The following is a 25,177-nucleotide window of genomic DNA, read 5'->3' as shown; positions in this document are numbered from 1 at the left end:
CACTGGAATATATATTTTAGCTCATTATCAGATTGGTTAAAAGCAGAAGCATTCAGAAATATTTAGCTTTAAAAAAAAATCAAAAATAGAGCCGAGTCCCATATCCAGAATGATTCCATGATTCTCACTGCAGAAGCAGATCTAAGGCCCTCTTAGGATGGACATATAGATTAATGCTGAATCAAAGAGAGTTGTTTCTCAAAACCTTTCAAGCACCTACAAAATGCAGACCCTTCCTTCATTATTATTTTTTTGAAGGGTCAAAGAAAGGGGGCTCAAATGTTCACCTATTGTGTGGGGACAGTGACAGCAAAGGCTATTAACCTATGAATCCACCCCAGTCCAATGTAGCAATGACCAAGATAGCCAAGCCTGGTTGCCTTGACAACAGGTGCAAGATCCCTCCTATCCCTAATCTCTGATATCACGGTTCATGGTGAGGGCAAAGCAAGTGGCTGGAAGGAGGTGTGGGTGGTTATTGATTTGTTTATGTTCTTGAGGTTTTTTTTGGCCTTGTATTTTTATGTTGTAAACTGACCTGAGGACTACAGATGATGGGGGAGGTATACAAATTTAAGAAATATAAACAAATATACTGGCTTCATTTGTCCTCAGTGAAATCATTACTGTCACTAGCTGATCTGTGATTGGCTAGGTTCAATAGTCCCAGGAAGATGTTCCAGTTTAAAAAACCAGGCAGTGAATAGCAGCGAGGAGATAGGAAGGTAAACAAAATTTGAGTGTTCACTGAACATTCCACCCCTTCTCCAAAGCTTTACCTCCATGCACAAAATTGAAGTGGCTACCATTTAGCATGGCCCTAGCCTAGACCTTCCTCCTTTGGATGCCATCCGGAGGTCCCACCTCTTTTTAATTAACTCCTCTCTATTTTGATCTTTCTGCCACTTTGGGGTAATGCTTCCATTTGAAAGAAGAAATCAAACCACTTCCCTGCTTCCTAATAATCTCTCCTCAAACTGCTCTGTGCATCAGAGCTGATTTCATTACCTGCCGCCTGCTGCTGCTGGTGGTTTTATTTAAAGCACAGGCGTGTGGTGAAGAAAGAATTCAGCATGACCTCCCTGAACTGCTGGGGGATGAATGCTCCACTGCACTGACAGGGAGAAGCTGCTTCCCTTTCTTAAAACTAGCAGACTAAGCCAAGCATGGTTGCGAAGCCTCCCACATCCAGGGCCCCATTTTCAATTACTGCACGTGCTGGAAGGGTTTAAAAAAAGAAGTAAAAAAAGCATAGGCTGATATAATCAACAGTGAACAGATGAATGAGAATCTGTAAAATACAACATCATAGAACATAGTAACGGGTACAGCAACTCCTGGCAAGAAAATTAAGTTGAATAGATTGTCTGGAGCTTGGCAGTACTCTTTCTGCAGAGGAACTGTACAAAGGAAAGCCAACAAGAACAGGGATGCTGCATCATTAACCCATACCTTCAGGTTATCTTGCAATGCATCAACATAATAAATTGTAACTGAAGGGAAAGAAGGGTGGACCGAGTGTATGACTAGCTACTGCCAAGCTTCAAAATTCCTAAGCCCCAGTTCTCTGTGTGTGTGTTTTAATGAAATGGACAAGAAGGTCAACCTTTTCCTCCCTGAAGCTATTTAACTTCAGGAAGGCCCATTTACACAGCTCTGACAGGCAAGGAAGTAGAGGAATCAGGTTGAATTATGATAAAATAAAATATAACTGTAATTGCTCTATGAAAAATCTCCTCATTTAGAAATGTACTTAAAATAGCTATTCATGGCTTAGTGAATTCCATTACACTGAAAAGTCAGCATCAACTATTGCGTATGTTCACATAATCCTAGCACTCCCCCAAATTAAGTTGCATTCCAAATGTTTGCCAAGATCTCACTGTGCATTTCCAGAGTCATCACTTATCAAGCACACATTTGCAAATGAGAAACCACCTTGACCCTGCTGGGCATTCTCTTTCAATTCAGGGTAGTCTTGGAAAAAGTCTTTCTTCCTGGGCCACAGCTCTGCCTTCCTAGACTTTAACCATGTGGCGGCACATGCCCCATTTATTGCTCATGGGCTGCTATTTTGAGAGCTTGCTAAACCCTAGCTCGGGATAATGTAAGGCTTCCAATGCAGTCAGCCGGGACAGAGTAGGGTGAACTCTTCTGAACACTGCACCATAAGAAATAACAGAATTAAAAAGATGCATGTAACTTACCTGTTCTTCTGAAAGCTGTGAGATGTGATTCACAGCTGCGTAAGACTCTATCTTTGGATTGAAATGGTTGATAATGGCTCTGAAAGAGAGAGAGAAATTTTACATTCATGTATGAAGGTCGGAGAGTGAAAATATTCTCCATTACGTGTTGCAAAGAAGCCTTTTCTTCTATTGTATTGCATAGCTGTGGTGTCATTTCAGCTGACAAAGTTTAAAATCAACAGCTCAAAGGGATATATTTACACATATCAGTTCTACATGGAAAACCAATAAAAATTAGGAGCATCTGGTGGTTACTAAGTTACCTAGGATTTCTTTTTTGTCACCATACTAAACTGGTCCTTGAAGCCCTCCTCTTGAGTTTGCCTGAAACAGATTCTAGAATAATATATCCATGCATATAGTCCTGGTCTGTTCAGTCATCTGGATATTTCTGTTTCAAACAGATTATATATATTTTTTCAGAGAGGAAAAAAAAGGTTCTCAGTAATTATGATCTAACAAACAATGCAGCTGAGGAGATGAGGTTCTAGGTATCAATCAGAAATTTCCCTTCCTTTGATGGCTCCAGTGTTCACAGTCACCCTAAACGTGAAGCAGCTTATGTTTTGCTACACAAGAGCTGAATGTAGACATGGGTTGCTCATTTTCAAAGTTGCAAAACAATGCTGGCATTGGGCCTGTCTGCATGTATGATACTTCTTGCCTGTTGGAATCATTCAGCCTTTCAGTGCTGAGTAGTCTCAGGTAGTACTCAAATCCAGAAATTGCCACAATGGTTCTCAGACTTCAATTATGCTGTCCTCAGAGATAGATATTATTATTATTATTATTATTATTATTATTATTATTATTATTATTATTACCCCAGCCACTCTGGGCGGCTTCCAACAGAATATTAAACAGAATAAAACTTCCAACATTAAAAACTTCCCTAAACAGGTCTGCCTTCAGATGTCTTCTAAAAGTCAGATAGTTGTTTATTTCCTTGACATCTGGTGGGAGGGCATTCCACAGGGCGGGTGCCACCACTGAAAAGGCCCTCTGCCTGGTTCCCTGAAACCTCACTTCTTGCAGTGAGGGAACTGCTAGAAGGCCTTCGGAGCTGAACCTCAGTGTCCAGGCTGAACGATGGGGGAGGAGATGCTCCTTCAGGTATACTGGACCGAGGTCTTTTGGGGCTTTAAAGGTCAGCACCCACACTTCGAATTGTGCTCAGAAACATACTGGGAGCCAATGTAGGTCTTTCATGACTGGTGTTATGTGGTCTCAGCTGCCAGGGTAACAGAGCTGCTATGCTAGTTTCCCAGCAGTTGTGATGCTATTACTTACTAGGAGATGGGAGATGTGGCAGGGAAGTCAGTGCAGTGCAAGCATGCCAGCAGGACTGCCAAATTCACATCGTATTGACTTCTTGGTAAGCAAAAGTAATCCATTTGCTGAGAAACTAATGTAGAAGCTGCACCATACCAGATGAGCCACCTATGACTATCCCATAGCACCACTATTTTGGGAGCATTTGTCAGTCATATTACCAGAAAATCTCCAGCACTAAGACAATACTGTATATTAGAGGAGACAGTTTTAAGTTGAGTTCTTCCCTAGCAAATTTTATCAGCCGGGGCAGTCTATGGTACATTGTGTATACAGTTGCATGCAGCTTCTTAAGTATGCTCTCTGTGGCCTAATGTGATATTAACCGAAACAGATAGTCAACGGCAAAATATGATACTAATGACACTTCTGACCCAACTATAGCATCAAAGGTGGACAGCATGTAAGCAACCTTATCTGCAAAGTGCATAATAAACAAGTCACAGCTGATTGGAGATGCTGACAAGAACAATATGATATTTCAAATAACTTCCACTTACTCCTCAGTACAATGTTGAATCCCCGTACAAGGCTATTAGAGTCTTAGGAGTTAAGACAATCAAAATGTATTTTTATATATTGAGAATATTTCTAAACCACCCTCCATCAACAGATTGCATGGTGATATATAAAAGTGCAAATAAAATTAAGTCACACAACGTACAAATGCAATTTGCGACCAACACAAAATAAAACAAAACAAAGGCAAATGGAGATAAAGCATGAACTTCAGTTTTGTTTCAGGTTGTTAAAAGTCTCCCGGTTCTACGAATAAAAATACTGATTTCTTTATGGTAAGTGTGATAACAGCTCTTCTAAATGTAAATTGCTTTCATAGACATAGCAGAGGTCAATACATTACATGAACACTAAGGAGATGAAGAAACGATCCAAACGATTGCCTACAAAAGCTGCACTTGTTTTCCTAACCTAAAACGTCTCTTAGTTCTTGGAACTAAGTTCTCTCTCCAAACCTCTTGCACACAAAACCCTTAGAATCCATTCCTTATTCCAACTACTAGAGAACATTCACATAAGCACGCTAAAATTCTTTATTTTGATAATTTTGCTTTTATATAATCATTGTACAGAATACAGTGTCCCATAATGAGCAAAGGGGGACAAGCAAAACCCTTTGTAAAAAGACAGCTGTATTCATCCAATGAGAAGGAACTGGCTCTCAGCCCACTATGCTTTATCAAGGAGATTAGTGCCAGGGTAGGAATAAAGCTTCTTTAAGGAGACGCTTTACCTACTGCTACAAACAAGTAACAAAGGAGCAAAACACACACATCCTTCTCAATATAGATATATCTAAACTTAAACATTGAATTCAAGGGGGGGGGACATTAATATTAAATAACAATATTATCAATCCAAAGAGAACAAGAGTAGCTAGAAGTCCCCAGGAGTCCCCAACCTAGGTGATATCCTCTATAAATATTGCATTCATAACACACTCACACACCCTAGGACTTGGGTCGTGTGAGGTAAACCAATAAAACTTCACAGTAAGTCCAATTTTTCTCTCTTGGAAGTGGGGCGAGTAGTATGTAGCTAGAACATTTCTATCAAGACGTATTATGGGAAGGAAGCAGGGATCGCTCCTCCACTTTCCCTTCAGCACTCCCCTAAACACTGCTTGCAACAGGAGGAGCAGCTTCTTCTCAAAGCAAGCTGCTCTCCCCCACCAACTGAGACCAGTGACTTTGATGGATTCCACTTGCCTATGCCAGCATCATAATGCAGCACTAATGTATTTTCTGGACCACAAAAATAATTAGTTTTGGTGTGGCTTAGCACTTATAAAAGTTATTGATTCACTCCAAGCTACATGCAGCATGACCTTTAATCCCTGCCCTCCTATGGTAAGAAGGAGCATATGGTATTCATGAGGTGCAGGGAGGGATTCCTTCATAAACAGATAACACATGGCTGCACTTTAATTTAGTCAGATCCAGCCTTCCTACATAGTCCTATTCTGCAGAACTTCTGAGCAAGAGAGCTTGCTATAAAGCACTCTTCCAAGTAGCTAGAAAAGGAGAACTGTGAAGAGGCCACAGAATGAACTATGAATGGAGGGATTCCCATCTGCCATCTTTTAGATCCCCTGGGAAACTCACCAAGCCTTCTGAAGCCTGGAACTGGGTGTGTGGAGAGCAGCTGAGTGACCGCTCAATGCAAGACAATTGTAGACATCCAGAGGAAGTTCCATCAGACTTTGGTGCCTGTCCATAAACTCCAGAGTGAAAGACTAGGGTGAAGTCATCATTTTCAGGGGCCCCTCTTCTTTGTGAGAAAGTTTGAGCTGACCCTTCAAGTGTTCTCAAAATATTGGGTGGTATTCAACAAACCACCCTGTCAGCACAAGGATTTCCACCTGCACAATGAGACCTTCTCCCCTTCCCGCCCCCCATGGACACCCACGGCAAATCTGCATGGGCAACCCCTAGAACAGATTTAAGGGGCACATGAGGGAAGGGGGAATGTTCCGCTGCACAAGCAGCAATCCTTGTTCACTTAGCGCTATACTGGATTTCATCCAGTATTTTAGGTGTGGAGAGCTCAGCAGCAATTTTGCAAAGATTTCAGTCTTCCCTTATAGTACCACCTTATTAACGACAGCCATGCATAACTGACAAGGAGTACCAAACATGTGAAATGAGATGAATATGACAGAAGGATGAAAAGGGGAAAACGGAGAATAAAATATCCAAGTAAATTTACCTTATGGGCAGCTATAGAGTCAGAGCATAGAATAAATCAATAAAAACAAATTGATAAAAGCAATCAAAAGTGACTGTCAAAAGCCCCATAGCAACAAACAAGGAGGGATGGTCCTGGCAGGATCTATCAGAGAGAGCGGGAAATAAGAGGAGGGGTCCAGATAGTCTGCCCAGATGCTGCTGGACATCCCAGCTGTCAACCTGCCTCTGGAGATTGAGATTGCCCTGGCAACCAGGGAGGTAAATGAGCCTGAATCAAATAGTGAGCTGGCCCCATCTCCAAAGATGTGCTGTTCAATGTGCTGGCAAGCAGATCCAGCCTACATACAGGAGTGCCCACTTGCTTGTCCAGTCCCATTGTTTGGGACATGAATCATGAGACTGACTGTGACCACCCCGCTCTGCAAAGCAGGAGCAAAGTGGACATGTCAGCTGTTGTGACAATGTGTTAGCTTCTGCCAACCATGTATCTTACACTTTTATTTCTGAATTACCAATTCTGTAGCCTGTATCTTAATCTATGTTTAAACTATGTGATGACTTTTGGAATAAAGCCTTTGGGAATTCTCAAGTTGAGAGTCCGAGTACTTTGTCTGAGAGTGGGAGCCAGGAGAGTGATGCTTGATGAACTACTCATATGTATTGTCAATTGAAAAACATATTTTTAAGTAATAGCTGGAAGACCATGACCTCCAGTACAGACCAGGGCAATTTTTTAGATTTTCCAATGAGACCCTGCCGGTGGTTCCGCAACTACCAGATTACTACAGGCCTTGTAGTGATAACATTCACCATCTCCCTCTGGAATGATATGCAATTAATGAGCTTTTAAATGCTTCTTAAAAACTTACCTGTTTACACAAGCTTTTTAAAAAAAACTCTTTAAGAGTCAATTTTAAATTGTTTTTGTTTTGCACACTAGTTTTATTTCTGATACAGCTTTGTTCTGCTATAAGATTTTAATTATATATACATATTTTAAGCTCTAAAAGGCAAATAGCCACCTGAGCTGGCAAGTTTATTTGGAAAAAAGCACTGGTGTGGGTGAAGAGAGAATACATAATGTGAGTGTGGATATTACATAATGTGTAGCTTGGCCATTACTCTTTTCCTAGTGAGCATTCATATACTTAAACTGTTTCACCCAAAAGACAGAGGACACCCAACCCTGGTTATGTCCATAGAACTCCTTTAGTGTATTTGCTTACAACTTCCTCCAGATACTGGTGGTAATACAGGTAGAGTCAGCAGGCCTAACATTACCACTACTGTTGCTTCATGCAAACAACAAATAGATTTTATGAGAGCACTAGTTTCCTCTTGAACATGATGCGTACTACCCTGACTCATCATATCAAATTGTGGGGAGAATCATAGCTCAGTGAAAAGAGTACATGTGATACATACCAAACGATCCAAGTTCAACCTGACATCTCCAGGTGGGCTGGGAGAGACACATGAAATTCTGGAGAGCTGCTGCCAGTCAAGGTAGGCAACACTGAGCTAAAGGGACAAATGAACTGCCGCTGTATAAACAGCGTTCTGTGCTCCTGTGCTCTAAAAGTTTAAATATGGGTACTTGTTCAAGTAAGAAATTTGCCCTGGAGTACATTGCTATGAGGGACACGGGTGGCGCTGTGGGTAAAAGCCTCAGCGCCTAGGGCTTGCCGATCGAAAGGTCGGCGGTTCGAATCCCCGCGGTGGGGTGCGCTCCCGCTACTCGGTCCCAGCGCCTGCCAACCTAGCAGTTCGAAAGCACCCCCGGGTGCAAGTAGATAAATAGGTACCGCTCACCAGCGGGAAGGTAAACGGCGTTCCGTGTGCTGCGCTGGCTCGCCAGATGCAGCTTTGTCACGCTGGCCACGTGACCCGGAAGTGTCTCCGGACAGCGCTGGCCCCCGGCCTATAGAGTGAGATGGGCGCACAAACCCCAGAGTCTATCAAGACTGGCCTGTTCGGGCAGGGGTACCTTTACCTTTACCTTTACATTGCTATGAGATAATTTGCCTCTGAGCAATTAACTCAATTGGATAAGTTTATTGTTACCATGCTTATACAAATCTGATATAGGCTATAATCAAGGCAACTGTGACTTAACTCTCTTCAAATGCATCCTCCTCACTGTTTCAATTCCAGAAGTAGGTGAGCAAAACAGAATAAAGCAAAGCCAGCAAAAAATATTTTTAAATCTGTACTAATCCCCTGGTTCACATCTGAAGCTGGGTTCAATTGGCTCTTCCCTTAGCAATGTGCTTTATTCACAGCACCCCAACTTCTAACTTCTCATAAAGTCTCTGAACTGCACATTAGTATAAACACAAAAGCCCTGTTTTAAACAGCACTGTGCTTTAAATATGCATCTATTCCATGCTATTCTACATTTCTTTTTCAGATTAATAATGCAACTGTGAGGCAAATTATCTAAGAATTAACTACTCGAGAGCAAAACTGTCGTAATTCAGGTCTCTGCTATGGATCCAGAATACTCTGGACAGGTCTCCTAATTTATAGATTAGCCACAAACAGGATATTGATTTGCCTTAAACTCAGAGCTGTTTGAGACAGACACTATTTTCCATGGCAAATGAACGTCAAAGTAATTTTCTTGCCCAGAACTGGGCAGGAAACAACCTTGTGCTAAGGCTCCTTTGACTAGCGCATATTTCATCGCTGAAGTGGCAACAAAAATTGACTGAAATTCTTCAACATTAATGAATTTGCTTTAGCACAAACTGAAAGTCAGCCTGCTAAGAGACAAAGGCAGACTTTTCATCTGCAAAAGAACACACCTGTTTGGCAGAAAGCTTTTGATTAGAAAGGCAAGCAATCTTCAAGCCAAGGTTAAGGGGAAAGCCAGGTTTATGTCTCCTTCAGTGCATAGAAGATGCATTCAGACATAATGCTGAGCCAAGAGGTATGGTTTGTTTAATCACACTGGGCAAAAGTTCCATGCTTGTGGCTTGTTTCTCCCACAAAAGAAATGTTGGCTTCGGATCATGGTTTATAGGGAGGGAAGCAAACCATGAGAACTGATTCAGATGCAACGCTAAGTCAATTGCTGTTTCCCTGATCCACTGTGGCAGGAGCAAAGTGGGAGTGCTCGAACTGTGTGCACCTTTTAAAACTTTTAACATCCCAATAATGCTTTAAATGAACCATCAAGTAACAGGAATCTATTCTTTGTTGCTGTTGTTGTTTTATTAAACCTGGGCAAAAAAGCCAGAGTTAGTGGCTCCAGATTTTTGGGGTTCTTTCTCCCAAAGATGTCTGATGGCATGAGAAATCTTGCATTCTCATCCTCCTCCATCTCCCTTTTCATTAAAGGTAAAGGTAAAGGGATCCCTGACCATTAGGTCCAGTCGTGGCCGACTCTGGGGTTGCGGCGCTCATCTCGCTCTATAGGCTGAGGGAGCCGGCATACAGCTTCCGGGTCATGTGGCCAGCATGACTAAGCTGCTTCTGGCGAACCAGAGAAGTGCACGGAAACGCCGTTTACCTTCCTATTTAGCAGTTCCTATTTATCTACTTGCACTTTGATGTGCTTTTGAACTGCTAGGTTGGCAGGAGCTGGGACCGAGCAACGGGAGCTCACCCCGTCGCAGGGATTCAAACCGCCGACCTTATGATCGGCAAGTCCTAGGCTCTGTGGTTCAACCCACCTGCGTCCCTCCCTTTTCATTACTGGAGCCCAATTGCCTCCACTTCACCACCAGTCAGCTATGCAGATAATGAAAGGTAACAAGTTCCACTAATTCCTTCCTCTTTACTTAGTTGGTCCATAAGCCAACAAAAGTTATCACCTCTCTATTTCCACACCCCCTCGAATTTTGTTCTGTTTCTAACCTAGTTTTTCTGACACCTAAGGCATAAACTCTTCAGCTCTTAACTCTTTGCCAAACCACTGCATTATTCACATACCTTCCCTCATGACACACTGTGCCCCTGCCCCAAGAAAAGCACCTCTTCCTCTGCTCTGCTATCCTCACTTATTTGCACCCCCTGGAAACCTGCTCTCTTCTCTACCCATCTCATCCCAGAAACCCCTAGCATTTACATCAATTTTTAACCCTCTAATTGTGCCCAACTTCCTAGCATTTGCAAAAATAATCACTTTAAAACCATCTATTTGTGCCCAACTTCCTCTCCCCCACCCCCTTTCCATATTCTTACTAGAGAATTGGGATATTTTACAGTACATGTTTGCTTTTCTGCTTAGCTCCTGCTTTTACCTATAGTTGCCGGAATAATGAACAGTTCTGAGCATTTATTAGCACCATAAATTCTGGTTAGGATTAAGTGCTTTAAATAAATTGTTTCATTAATTTCTTCTTGATAAAATTCACTGCTCTCCTCTGGAATACAATCGTCTCAGGCCTCTTCAATTCTCTTTAAAAAGGACATCAGATTTCAGTAGCATTTGAACACCAGCATTAACACAACATTCAAAATTCCTCTCCAAATGTTAAGGGTCCATGTCTGAAAAGTGCACACAGGCATGTCAACCAGGGCATATGGTAACAGAACATCCCACCATATGCCAGCTGACACACAAAACCCAATCTATAATCTTTAAACAATGGCCTAATAGTGCTGTAATGGGCAACCCTGAGCAGAGAGGTTGCTGACATTCTGAACCAGCTCCCATGGCTTCTGCCATTGTGAATTCAAGTCAAGTAAACCGTTCAAGAAGCAGCCAAAGAGGAAGCTCTTGCTGCAGCTAGGACTTTCCTCCTGACCCAGCTTTAATGATAAGGCTGCTGTTCCTCTGTGCAAAGTGTCAGGGTTGTTTTCCTCCTCAGTAATGAGCATAAAAATAAACCAGTGAGTTTACGCTTTAAAAGGAGGGATCCAATAGCCACAAAAATAAACGGCAGGGGGGAAAGCAAAACAAAGGGATAGTTTCATCAGACAGTATAAGCAGATTCTTTTTAAGGGTACAGAAAAATATTTGAGTCAGCAATGTTGTCAGATGGTAGGAGAAAGCAGCCTGTTACACCTGTTCATTCCTGTCAAGTGGGGATGTATTCTTTGTGCGGTAGATGGATTCTGTGTTGAGGGAGCCTCACATCCCATTTTAAAGAAGCAGGGGGGAAAGTACAGAAGAGAGCCTGCTTGTGTAGGCTGAACCTTCAGCAGCTTTTCAGCCTCTCTGTTTTCATCTGGCTCCGTTTGCTTGCAAAAGGGAACACACTGAATGCTTCTGATTCCTTCCCCGGCACTCAATTTTCTATCTCTCATCACTTTCTGGTTATTAAGCAATTCAGTCTATCTCTGTGGCTTGAAGAATAAGCTAATTTTCTGCTGCAACGCATGGCTGTAGATTTAAGATGAGTGAGGTATCCGAGTTCTCATCCCCCACCCCTCTTAAATCACTGCTCTTTGACTTCTGCCAGAGTAGATAGCAGAGGTCCAACGATTAACCACTTCAGTGTGACCATTTACCAGTCACAAGGCATATAAAGCAGGTATTCACAGCAACCTTTCACACAGCATATCTGTCACATGTCGGAAAGAGCTTTCCTATGGAAATAAAACGCCTCTGTACCCAATGAGCCATAATGAGTTCACATTGGACAATAACAGTGCCTGATTGGGACATAGATTCTTTAAACATCCATAAACATCAAAAAGGAATTCGTTTACAAAGCAGTTGTTAGTGAAGCTAATGGCTGATTAATTCAGAGGGAACTCTGGGAAGTAGGGCCACTCTATCAACTCTGTTGGAAGACCAACTCCATCAGGCTTATTCCTCAACCACCACATGGCAGCAACCATTCTATCAGGCCACAGCAAAGAGAGAGATGAGAGGAAGGGCTTTTCTACCTGTCCTGCTATGAGAACAACATTTGGGCTCATCCTCTCCCTAAACAGCTAGTCCTTAAACTTAGATAGTAACTGGCGTGTGCTTGCCTCCTCTTCCTTTCTCATCTCTTTCTCCTTTTGTATTGTGTTACTTGGGCCAGAGGTTGGCAGGCAGAGACTATTGTTTTTATTATTCACATGTTAGCCAGTCAGTTAAAAATTTCAAGCATTCTGGATCATTCACCAAGACACCCTTCCTTCTGCCTAAAGATATGCAGCCCAGGAGACTTAAAGGTAAGCAAACAGACCATGAGGATTTATTCTAACCAACCACAGACACCAGTGCTCCTGTTAGGTACCTTACCTATGCCTTTGGGTACAACATAAATAAGTCCACTTTGCACCGCTCATCTACTACATGTACTTTGCCCATATTTCCCAGTGGCTAGCTGTAATTTCTGTAGAAGCCCCCTAACCTGCCAAATAAATTTCCAAGGTAAACATATGAAATAATTATGAATCATGCCTCTTAAAATGCTATGAGTAGGGCAATCATTCAAATAACAATGCAGTTGTTGTGAGACAAGGTGTTAAAACTAAAGAAATGGAACATGAGTTGCGATGGTCTTAAATTATACTAAATAAATTATTTGAAGGTGGCTTAACACATGACTTTTGCTTCCACACTCAAAGGGCTAAGTCCATACTTTTCAAGGGGGTAAGTATTGTCATGGGAGGTACCATTGTTTCCCTTGACTCTGTCTTTAGCCTAAATATTGAGCAAGGCAGTGAACCTGTCTATCAAAAGCATAAACGCAGATGTATTATGGAGTTCATACACACAACTCTATACTGTGCTTGGCAAAGGATATGTGAAGCAACACCTTTTTTTCAAAAGCTTTCCATTTTGTTTGGTCTACCATGTACACAGCGACCAGCCCCAACAGCCCTGCGGTGGAGCAAAGATGCCATGTTTAAGCAAGGGTGGAAATAGCATGGTGCCTACATTGCTATTTGTTATTGCAGACGTCACCTGGAGAAAACGTCTGATATGAAAGGACACATTCAGACACAGCTACATATGCACACTCTTCCAACATTCAGCTACCAGAGACAAAAGTCCTGAGGCAAAAATGTACAGAGAGACCCACTCTACATAGAGTCTATGGTATATATTGGTAGCTACATAGGGCTAATTATGGCTCTAAGGCAGAATGCTGGGTAGGCTACCACCAGCAGAACATGGCAGCTATGTATCTCATTATTGATCTGCAATTGTTTCATGGTTGTCACTATTTAACGCTGCTTCTCCTTAAGGCAGTTTCTCTTTTATACAGGCATGCTTGCCTCAGGCTACAGATGGGTGAGAATGGGCCTCTCTGTGTATCTAAAACCAAGGGTGGCTAACCCATGATCCTCCAAATGTTGGAACTGCACTGGCCATGCTGGCTGGGTCTGAGGGAACAAAAAACATCTAAAGGGACATAGGCCAGTTACCCCTGCCCTAGACACTGCTTTCTAGAAATCTCACCAGGTGGTTACATGCATGTTTCACTGAGTGAAATATGAAAGATGGGTTAGAAGTGGTATGAAGAGAAGATGCTGACTCACTATGTGGAGGCAGCTGCTGGGGGAAACAATTTAAAAGTGAGCTTCACGCGTATCAGCTTTAACACAAAACATTATAATCTCTCATCCTATTGGTTAATATACCCAAAGACTCAACAATCTCCCGGCTGAAATTGTTATTAAGCTGGAAGAATGTTTTTCTCTCTTCTGTAATAAGGTTTCCTTACTCAAATTGCTTTGCTAAACTTATACCGTGATAAACCGGCTCAGTGGTCTGCCTTACTCCTACTCATTGCTCGTCACACACTACAGCCTGCGTAATATGGGGAGTGAATGAAAACACATACTCAGAAACACCTTTTATGTTCTTTGTGTCCCTTTCTGGCCGATTACACCGTGATGATGAAGGTAAAAGGCAAATTAAGGTTCTGGCGAAACCTGCATTCTAGGAGAAGGTAACTGAAGGGATGGGTCACTAGGGATGAGCATTAGACTATGTGATGGGACTCAACAGTGTAAGAATTACCACAAAACTTCAGGCACCAGTTCCCTAGTCATTTCATAATAGGCACTGCTGGCAAATGTTGAGTCCTACTCCCACCCACCCCCTGCAACAGTAATAACTGTAAATTGGCTCATATGCTTCAAAATAAATCATAATAGGTTTAGATTCCAGCCCTCTGAGACTTAAAACACTTCAGAGTCTGGTGCTGGCAAAAAGCAAAAATATTTTAATTACTCTTTACGCTCATTAGTAGTCTAATTAGTCATTTTATTACATGCTTCTTCCCTTTAAAAAAAGCATGACGCATCTGGGGTTCCTTTTGCTGTGGCTTGTGCAGATCACATGCCAGCTTCAAAATATGCCAAGCAATGAGTGACATTTAAAATGTTTATTCTACATTCCAGAGGGGCAGCCAGGTTAGTCAACAGAGATAATGCCTATCACAAAGCTTACACAATGTAAAGTGAAATATAGAACGTGCACAGAGATTTATTCCTCCATATGCTATGCTTGGCCTTCTGTATTTGACACAACGGTTCATGTAATGACTAGACTACCTTGAAAGGGCTCAACCACCTCATACTCATCTTCCAGAAAGAAAACAATAGAGCCAGGCTTACAACACGCCCCATTACGACCCTGGGTTCCTCATAGCAAAGTTTAAGAAATAGGAAAAGCTTTTCTTAAGAACACAGTAGGTTGTGTTTCACATCAGATACATGACTGAAATAACATATGGAAGAACAGGCACGAAAAGCAGCCTTTTAGGGGCATCCAAACAGTTGAATAGCTTGGGAATCTGCCAGATGCCCAGTTATAGCAAAGGGGCTTATTGATGGGCAGTGTACCATAACCAAAATGTGTTAAGAAAAGAAGAGGCATTAAATGCTACTCAAGTCAAGTTCTGAGTCACTACCCGGCATATCAATATAGATTCTTGCATTGCAGGGGGTTGAATTAAGATGGCCCTTGGGTTAACTTCCTGCTCTACAATTCTGTGATTCTATAGGTTTCCTGCTAGAGTGGCAGGATGCTCACAAGAGGTCTCTGGCCAATCACAACTAGCAGCCAGGTGACTTGAGGTGCTTCTCATGAAGAAGATGGTGATCCTTTCCCAGGAAATGTGAACTCAGCTTCATTACTGGTTAAAGATGTTTCCTTGAGGAATCTTCTGGGAAAACATAATGGCTGAATAATGGCATGTGGTTGAATTATATATGGCAAAGGTTCCAGGAACTAATTTGGCTTTTGCACATGTTGTAGCCAATACTGCTGTTCAATTCCATGCTAGGGAGGTCAGTCAGCTTAAAGCATTTTTTTTGTACTACTCTGGAATGAATCTAAAGGGCAGAGTAACGTCAAAGTATCACATAGTTCCAGAGCACATGCAGAGTTCTCATTAACAATGAGCTCCAGCAAGACACTAGAAATTCACTAAAGCAATGGACTTTTGGATTCAGCAGGGAGTTGGACTAGCAATTTCTCTTGGTATCCTAGCAGTTTAATTCTAGATGCTGCCAAGAGAAGTACTTCCAAATTGTGCTGATGCACACCCCTTCTCAACATCCCAGAAGAATAAGAAATTCAAAACAGTGATCCCCTTGGCTTGGAGCATATTGCCAATGTGTAACATATTCAAAATTCAGCAGTGCTCACAAAAAAATAATTACTTACTACAACTGTAGCTTCAACCCTGATAATAATTATGGTAAAATGCCCTTACAGATAAAGCACATCTCTAAAAATGTAGTACAGATGCAATACTTGCGATGAGAATTCAGCTGAAAAAAGTAAAGTATTAATATTCTCATCCTAACATTGTCACACACTAAATACTGCCACCATTGAGGTTACTAGGATAAACACCAGTAAAAGTGCAACAACTGGAACTGGGTATTATGGGATGCAACTAATGTTCCTATGTCAGGTTTGCATTCTACCATAAATGTAATAACAGCATCTCTAAAATGAGGTGAAGGAACTGAGGCTGTAGCATAAGTTGCTTTTGAAAATAAAAATATTTTTCCCCTTAAACAGCTACAGTATCATTGAATGAACACAAAACGTCTACAAAGTCTAAGCCCACATATACTTGCACAGTTTACATTACACCAGTCAATTATCATTTGCTAAACTTTGTTGTTACTAGGAGGTATCTACAACCTTCTATTTGAAGCTTCACTGACATCACATCTCACCCCCAAGTATCTTTCTGTTATAACACATTGTGTAAAGATGACAGCCCATTTTAGGAATCATGTAATACAGCAGCCTTTGCCAAGCTGGAGCCCTCCAGATCTGGACTACAATTCCCATGAGCTAAACTATTGTGGTTATGCTAGTGCTGCCACAATTCAACATATGTCAGTCGGGATTGGGTGGGGGGATCCTAACCCATTAAAATTATACTGTTTTTTTAAAAAAGTGGGAGAGCTGAGGGACAGTGTTAGCCTGGTGTTCTGAAGCAACTCCCTACTGAGTTTTCAGTTATTTGTTTGCTCAGCATCAGCAATGTGCATGCTGGGGAATAATTTACCAGAGAATCTAGCTTTGTATGAGGAACTAATCCACATACTCACTGAGGTATTTTGTAAACACTTCTGGAGGTTTATTTTCATCCTTTGTATTGATGCAGATGAGCCATTTAGGAGACATGTAAGTTCTAAACCACAGAGCCTAGGGCTTGCCGATCAGAAGGTCGGCGGTTCGAATCCCCGCGGCGGGGTGAGCTCCCATTGCTCGGTCCCTGCTCCTGCCAACCTAGCAGTTCAAAAGCACGTCAAAGTGCAAGTAGATAAATAGGTACCGCTCTGGCGGGAAGGTAAACGGCATTTCTGTGCGCTGCTCTGGTTTGCTAGAAGCAGCTTAGTCATGCTGGCCACATGACCTGGAAGCTGTACGCTGGCTCCCTTGGCCAGCCAGTAAAGCGAGATGAGCACCACAACCCCAGAGTCATTCACGACTGGACTTAACAGTCAGGGGTCCCTCTACCTTTACCTTTAAGTTCACTATGGGTTTCCCAGTGCACATCTTGGGGGTCTGAAAGGCATTGGGGGTTGGATGCTCAGACAGAGTAAAAGGCTTGGAAGTGGGGTCGTGGTAAAAAAAGAGAGAAACTATTTATAGTCCAAATCTTGTTATCAACAACCAGCCAAAGACTCAGCAGAACTACAGGTGCAACTAACTAAAATGCAGATGGATCCAAATAAATGTGCCCTTGATTCCTTGTTCTGGCAAAGGGGTGTGCGCACACACACAGTTCAAGGATAGACAATACATCGAGTACCGTATTTTTTGCTCTATAAGACTCACTTTTTCCCTCCTAAAAAGTAAGGGGAAATGTGTGTGCGTCTTATGGAGCGAATGCAGGCTGCACAGCTATTACAGAAGCCAGAACAGCAAGAGGGATTGCTGCTTTGACTGCACAGCGATCCCTCTTGCTGTTCTGGCTTCTGAGATTCAGAATATTTTTTTTCTTATTTTCCTCCTCCAAAAACTAGGTGTGTCTTGTGGTCTGGTGCGTCTTATAGAGCGAAAAATACGGTATTTGTTTTTCTGGTGCTCTTCTAGATACTAGGGATTTTTCTTAATTTCTTGGCTTTTCTTCTTATATTTATCTTGGATTTGTAGCTCTGCAAAATTCACTTATCTGTGAATTCAAGCAATAGTCAACTCAAATGTTGTTTTTAAGAAGTTACAAGGTACATTCTTTCCACAACTGTACAACTTCAGAGATGTAGGGCAGATACCCATGCCTGAACTGCCATTTTCAGGAAGAGAGCCTGAGGAATCAAGGCAAATAGTAGTGACAAGTTCTAGACATTACTGACAACTGAAAAGAACCAAGTCACTAGGCCCAGATGGTATCCTTCCAAGAATTCTTAAACAACTCAAATGCAGAATTGCTCGTATTCTCACAAAAATATATAACAAGGTCAGCCTCTGTACAAAACGACTGTAAGGTGCTCAAAGTTATGTCAATGTTTAAAAATGGATCCAGAAAATGGCAGTCTAGTTAGCTTAACATATATTCCAGATAAATTGTTGGAAAACATAAAATTATCAAGCACAAAGAAGGACAAATCCTGCCAAAAAAGAAACAAGGCTTCTGCAAAGGAAAGTCCTGTCTCATTAACCTTTTAGTGTTCTTTGAGTGTCAATAAGCAAGTGCATAGCGATTAATCCAGTAGACACTATTACTTAACTTCACAAAGTCTTAAGTGGCAACTGAGATTTAGTGCAAGATATAAATGTTGAAACAACTAGAAATACTGACTACATTACTATCAGATTCCACCGAAATAGAAAGCTCTAATTCACACCTTGTATCAAAAGCTTTGGGGAACATTTTTTTTAAAGTCTTTCTTAAAAAATGTGAGAGATGCCCAATCTGTATAGGAACTGCACTGTGAAATACCTTTGTGTCTTATTATAAAATAACTCCATCAAATACAATCTCTGCTAACAGTTACAGAGAGCAAACATAATAAACATTCCTCAGTCTCTCTGTTCCCAAGTTGTCTACTTAAAAGACAGCCTGCTCCCACTTGATCTTGCCCATCTGTTGAGGTCTTCAAGAAAGGCCTCGCTCAGCTTTCTACAGGTGTGAGATGTGCAGCTGGAAAGAATACAGGATAAAGCCCTCTTGGCTACAGCACACAAACTTGGTAGGATCATCTGGCCCCTTCCTTATTTGACCTTCTGACATCTAGAGAAGAGTGTCTCACTTCAACAGGCCTTCAATATTTATTTGCTCTCCCTCCTCGCATTGGTGTTGATTATTTTCCTGCTGCTCTTGCTCTCACTCTGTGTTTGAAATAACATTGTTTATTCTATTTTTTGATATGCAAATTTGAGGACATCTGGGTGGAAAATAAAATGGAAGTATTTAGCACCCTGTGGCTCCTAATACTGCTAACTGGTAGTGAAGTAAGGGCTGCCCTCTGCCTACATTTTGTAGAGCTGCTTCCTCTGTTTTCTAAAGCACAACATGATATTTAAAGAGGAAACAGCAATATGATTTTAAAGCAGCAGCCAAAAAACTAAAAGCAAAACATGCTGTGTAAGAATTAATAATAATTAAAGAAAAGAAAAAGCCAGTGTAATTAGCACACAAAGCATGGAATGGTCTAACTAATCATGCCATGAAGAAATTGGATAAAAAAGTATGCACTTTTATGGAGCAATTTAGCCTGGCAAGCAATTAATCCTGGAAGTACTATGTTAAATGAATAGGTTTCCCTTTAAGGAGATTGCATTTATCACCAGTAATGTATTCCAAGCAATTTGTCAGATGATCACAGACTTTACATTTGAGGTGGTTATCTAGTCCACACAGAAGAGTGATTTCTGACCGCCAGGAAAGAATGAGTGTGGTTTATATACTAAAGCAATGATAAACACCAAGGAATAAGAGTACAGTATTAGAGCCTTCCAACCAATACAGCAATCTTTCATGTAGTCTAATGCAGAAAAGGAAGAAAGCCAGGAACTCAGCATTAGCTTTTCATGAACTAATTTATTTTGCACAGGGTCTCATACATAGAAAGATAGAGGAGGCCACAAAGGAATTCTCCCAACCAAAACTACTTTATTGAATTCTAGTAGGATGCATGTCATAAATCAATTCTTTACCAACCCATTTTCCAGTTCATAATTGTTCGGTTTAGTCTTATTGAAACAGAATACATCAGTATGCCACCTTGGATTTCACAATTGAAGAAAGGTAGGATACAAATGTAAGAAATAAATGTTGTTGTTTTTCTATTCATTCATTCATTCATTTGATTTATATATCACCCTTCATCATAAGACCTCAGGACAGTTTTCTAGATGAGAGTGGGAAGATATTTGGCACTGGGTGGAATACAGAAGATGATTGGCCACTTAGGATGGTTAACTAAACATTCATTTTCTCAAGTTCACTTTACAGCTGGTTTGTCTTGTTTCCTCATATTCCTACCATACAATTGCAAGAATTTTTCCTTGTGGCAAAGATTTTATTTTCTACATAACTCTCCCCACCCTTCTTTAAAGCTTTAGTGGCTGTATTGGGGTGCTTAACTCAACTGTATGAATAGTTGCAGAAGGGAAGGGAAGAACTACAGGGAAATGAAATTAAAGGTTTACTCCAATGAAGCTCAAACCCCACAAAGCTGCTGCCCTTGGAAGTACCAAATATCCAGTTTCACTTATTTCTCTGGACACTGAAAATGTGTTTGACAAAATATACTGGCAATTTATGTTTTTTTCTTTGGAAAAACTTTGATTTCCTCAAGAATATATGAAGTGAATTAGAATATTATACCACTCTCCTAAATCGCAAGTAAGGGCAAATGTTGGTTTTGTTCACAAGCAAGTAGAATTTAAATTAGCTTTGTACGTGGATGAATTACTATTAATTAATAACTTTGGTAGTGTCTCAAGATATATGATTAACTGTTTAAGTCTAAATTAATGCCAATGGGTAATTGTAAATCACATACTTTGTATACTAATGGGCAATTTTGCTGGTGCCCAGATGTCATAACATATCCTGACATTTTTTGTTCTGATCTCCCAAATGATTAAAATGAATTTAAATAGGCTGGTAATGGCTATACCTAAGAATTTGGGAAGATGAACATCATTCAAATTTAATATTAAAAATAGACCAAAACCACCAATCTTTGTGAGGTTTTCCCCCTTCTGTTCAATTTGACACATTATTATTAATTATTATTATTATTATTATTATTATTATTATTATTATTATTTTAAAATACTGCCTATCATTACTTCCTCTGGCTGCAAGAGATGCAGGTCAATGAGTGTTGTAGGTAAGCAGATACTTTAAGAACTGGTAAGTTTTGGAATGTAACCCAGATTTGCAGAATCTAAGGTAGCCTAGGTGGATGTGGGGTATCAGTGAGCTCCTGCTGTAAACACCCATTTGCCACTTTGAGAACACTTGCTCTCAAAGTGTTCTTGCTGACCAAATCCACCAAGCTTCCAATTAAAATCTCTTGTTCTTCAGCAGGATTTTATGTTATTCTCCAATATGTTATGTTGCCTTGTCCTCTCTCTTTTGTTATACAGCTAATCAACTTAAGGCTAACCACACAGTAAAAGGTGACAGGACAATTAGTCATCTGCACAGCAAATCCAATCCTAGCAGCAACGCCAGTTCTCTCTTGCCATACACAGTGCAACACTGCAATACATCTTGCTATAATGGATTAATCCGAACGAAGCTCACTGAATTCATCAGAGAGGAGCCAGATGTGAAGACTGCAAGAGACATGCGGCTTCCGCCACCTCTTCCCTGCCCTGCTGTCACTCTGAATCAATTCAAATGACAGATTCCTGCGGTCCACCAAGCTGTGCCACTGACCAAAGAATAATGAGGAGATCAAGCTAGGAACATTCAGCTACAAGCAGCTTCCATCCAAAATAATATCCTGGGTGCTCAAGTCAGAGCAAAGAGGATAAAAGTTGTGCAGCCAGAAACTAGTATTGAATTAATAGATCCTTTGTTCAAAAATCGAGCAGTGGAAATGGACTCATGCTTAAGAAGAGGTCCATCTATTATGTCCACATGTAAAATTACAGAACCCAATTAGACCACATTAGAACCCACATTAGACCACATGTGTGCTCAGGACCTCAATATCTTAAGGACTGCCTCTCCCCATACACTTGTCATCTGGGACCCTTCTCTGTGTCTCTCTTCCCTGAGAGGTTCAGAGGGTAACAACATGAGAACAGGCCTTTTCTGTTGTGGCTCCCCATTTGTAGAATGCTCTCCCCAGAGAGGCTTGCCTAGTGCCTAAAGACATGTAATTATGGAACCAGGCAAAAATGGCCTTTTGCCATTAAACAATCTATGGCACGGGTGTCAAACACAAGGCCCGCGGGCTGAATCCAGCCCGCCAGACCTCGTCATGTGGCCCATGTAGCCGCCGCCGGCCGCCAGCCTTCACCTTTTATTCTCGCTTTTTTTTTTATTCCCGCCTCTTCAGCGCATGCATCTTGGTCCCCGTCGGCGCTGCCATGGCGACGCCCCGCCCGCCTGCCCTTCCGGTCCGCTCTAGACCAGCGGAAGCCTCCGCTCTGTGGGGGGGGACGCGAGCGCGGCCGGCGGCTATGACGTGACAGGGCGCTTGCAGCGGCGTTGTTTTCAGTGGCAGCTAAGGTGAGCGGTGGGTCGCCCGGTGGGGAAGAGTGTGGGGTGTGTGTGTTTTCGTGTACACAAACATAAATATAATTGAATGCAGTGGCAATATTTTATGATAATAAAGAGTGGACACATAGTCCTACAGATACAACCGGCCCTTTGAGGGTGACCAAACTGCTGGTGCGGCCCCCGATGAATTTGAGTTTGACACCCCTGATCTATGGCCTTTTAAATGGGGGGGGATTCTTATTTATTTTTTCTAATATTGTTTTATTGTCTTTTATTATTATACTATGTAAATTAAGTTTTTTATGTTGTATATAACCCTGTGATCTTTAGATGAAGGGCAGTATATAAATAGAAACAACAACAACAGAATCCCAGTTCACAACAACATGTAAGACACAGGAGTGGAATTTACATGGACATGCATTTTTAAAAAAATGGAGGAGAAAAGTCCCAGGAGCCAAAAACAGATCTACCTCCCATGGTAAGACATTAATTTCCTTGGAGGTCAATTCACACTAACTTAATTTTAATACAACTTTAACTGGTATTCCAATGCATGAGCCACATGCAGCAAAGTCATGGTTTGATTGATCATTTGAACCCTGCCCAGCAGCTTAACTATTTTTTTGTTTGCTGACAATAAATCACTATCTGAAACCATGGTTTGTTGTCGGCTTACAAATCATAGTTTGTTTTAACTACAGTTTAGTGTTACATGAATTCATCACCTTTTCTAACCACAGTTTGATCACCAAAACCAGGATCATCAAGCTCCAAAGATAAAGAGCAAGAGCAGATGGAAACCAGTCCAAGCTTTAGAAAAACAATACATGGTGTGTTTGAGCATTTATGGGACAACTTGCAGTTAACTTATGATTTGGGCTTAGTGCTGTATGTGAACTGTGCTTGGTCTTTCAGTCATGGATGAATCTTTCATAGGAGGAAATGCAGAATTACTGTTGCTAGTCAACAGGGAGCTCCCTGTCAGATTGTCAGGCACAGCATTAATCATACTCAGGCTAATTTTCTCTCATAAATGACTACGCTTCAAAGCTGGAGCTCATCCACAAGACCCAATATGCTGACAAGCTCATCGATAAGAGGCAGAATGAGACAACTGCTCCAGTTTTTCTTCTGAGCTTAGCTTTTTATTCAGTGAACTTTTAAAAATAACTACAAAAAGCTATTTGCAAATAGCCCGCTTTTAAAAATTAATATTTCACAGAGTAATGTTTTCACACATGGTTATAACAATCATAGAATTGGAAGGGACCTCAAGGGTTATCAATGAAGCAAATGAAAATAAATCCAAAATGAAGGTGGGAGAGAAAAATCACTAGCATAAAAGAGGGACCTTTCATCTGTTCACGATTTTCTCAGTAAACCACTCCCTCTTACATTCCCGATAAATCCAAATCAGAAATCATCACCTTGGGCTGGTCAGAAGTCTAACAGACCCCAGGAATTTATCATCTTGTCATCGCCCTGAACACTCATAGATTGCAAAACCACCTTAGGGTTGCAAAACCACCTTTTAAATGGGATATGAATGTGAATTGTACAGCAGCACCTCCCAAATTCCCTTCAGATAGTCTTACCAGTTTCTCAAAGTGGCAGAAAATATGCCACTAATTTCAATCAAAACCCCAGAAACTTAAAGCATTTGTAAACTGGCATCTCTTTATGGTGGCATGAATTAGCTTTCAACGTGCAATCCCTAATTTTGAGGTACAGCAGCCAGGTGCAAGAACACAATATTGCACAGAACACAATGTGCAGAGGGAAAGTGAGGTCTCACTGTTCTTACTTGGACAAGGAGAGATCCAAACAAAAAAGGATCAAATGTTTCAAATCTGATTTCAGCTCAGGGTTAAATTTAGTAAGTTACCCCATTCTGGCCTTCTGGTTCACACACTTCCTAAATGGCTGCAGCTGACTGTTTCTGACAGTGCAGAAGCTACAAGAGGAGACACATGCTATGAAAGCATGACTTTCTCCTGCCAGCAATTATCTCTGGGCAAACTGAAAGGCAACAAAAGTATTTCAAATGCTAAACAATTAGAACAATCATGACTAGCATATGGTAGGCACGCTGCCCTGAAAAACTGAAAGAGCACACCTGCATCAGACTGGCTCGACTCAGATGACTATGAAAAGTTAATGCAGAAAGTTCATAATCCAAAGTGGGGGTGGGAGAAATCAACTAAGGCACAAAATCACAAGCAAGCTCTTAAATAATTACTTAAGGGAGAATGTGTATGAATAAAAGCTACTTCTGCTTTGCATTTTAAAAAGGTAGAGGATTACTGGATGGTTAAGTCCAGTCAAAGGCAACTATGGGGTGTGGCGCTCATCTCGCTTCAGGTCGAGGGAGCCGGTGTTTGTCCACAGACAGCTTTCTGGGTCATGTGGCCTGCATGACTAAACTGCTTCTGGTGTGACAGAACACCATGACAGAAACCAGAGCACACAGAAATGCTGTTTACCTTCCCGCTGCAGTGGTACCTATTTATCTACTTGCACTGGTACTCATTCAAACTGCTAGGATGGCAGAAGCTGGGACAGAGCAACAGGCGCTCACCTCATTGCACGGATTCAATCTGCCGACCTACTGATCGGCAAGCCCAAGAGGCTCAGTGGTTTAGACCACAGCGCCACCACTTCCCTTACCTTTTACCTCTGTTTTGCATACGCATTAATAACAACCTGTTTCTTTGAAAGCCTTGGAGACTCCACAAAGGTTAACATGCAAAACACATCATGTGTATCCTATCGCCTACACATCTCAGTGCACGTGCACACACACACACAAGAATTGGATTAATTTACC

At 41.4% G+C, this 25,177-nt stretch overlaps 1 protein-coding gene across 4 annotated transcripts in view; it reads right to left on the bottom strand.

Annotated features, from left to right (window-relative positions):
* ARMH3 (armadillo like helical domain containing 3) overlaps positions 1-25,177 on the bottom strand; it is a 128,481-nt gene that overhangs the window by 33,336 nt on the left and 69,968 nt on the right. For all 4 annotated transcript variants that reach the window (XM_081192238.1, XM_081192236.1, XM_081192235.1 and 1 more), the window contains one exon: positions 2,208-2,286. In XM_081192238.1, the coding sequence (XP_081048364.1) occupies positions 2,208-2,286 (79 nt within the window). The remainder of the gene's footprint in view (positions 1-2,207; positions 2,287-25,177) is intronic.

This window comes from Podarcis bocagei (genome assembly GCF_964188305.1).
Source record: "Podarcis bocagei genome assembly, chromosome: 4".
Classification (NCBI taxonomy): Eukaryota; Metazoa; Chordata; class Lepidosauria; order Squamata; family Lacertidae; genus Podarcis; species Podarcis bocagei.
This window is presented reverse-complemented; position numbering and strand designations above follow the sequence as displayed.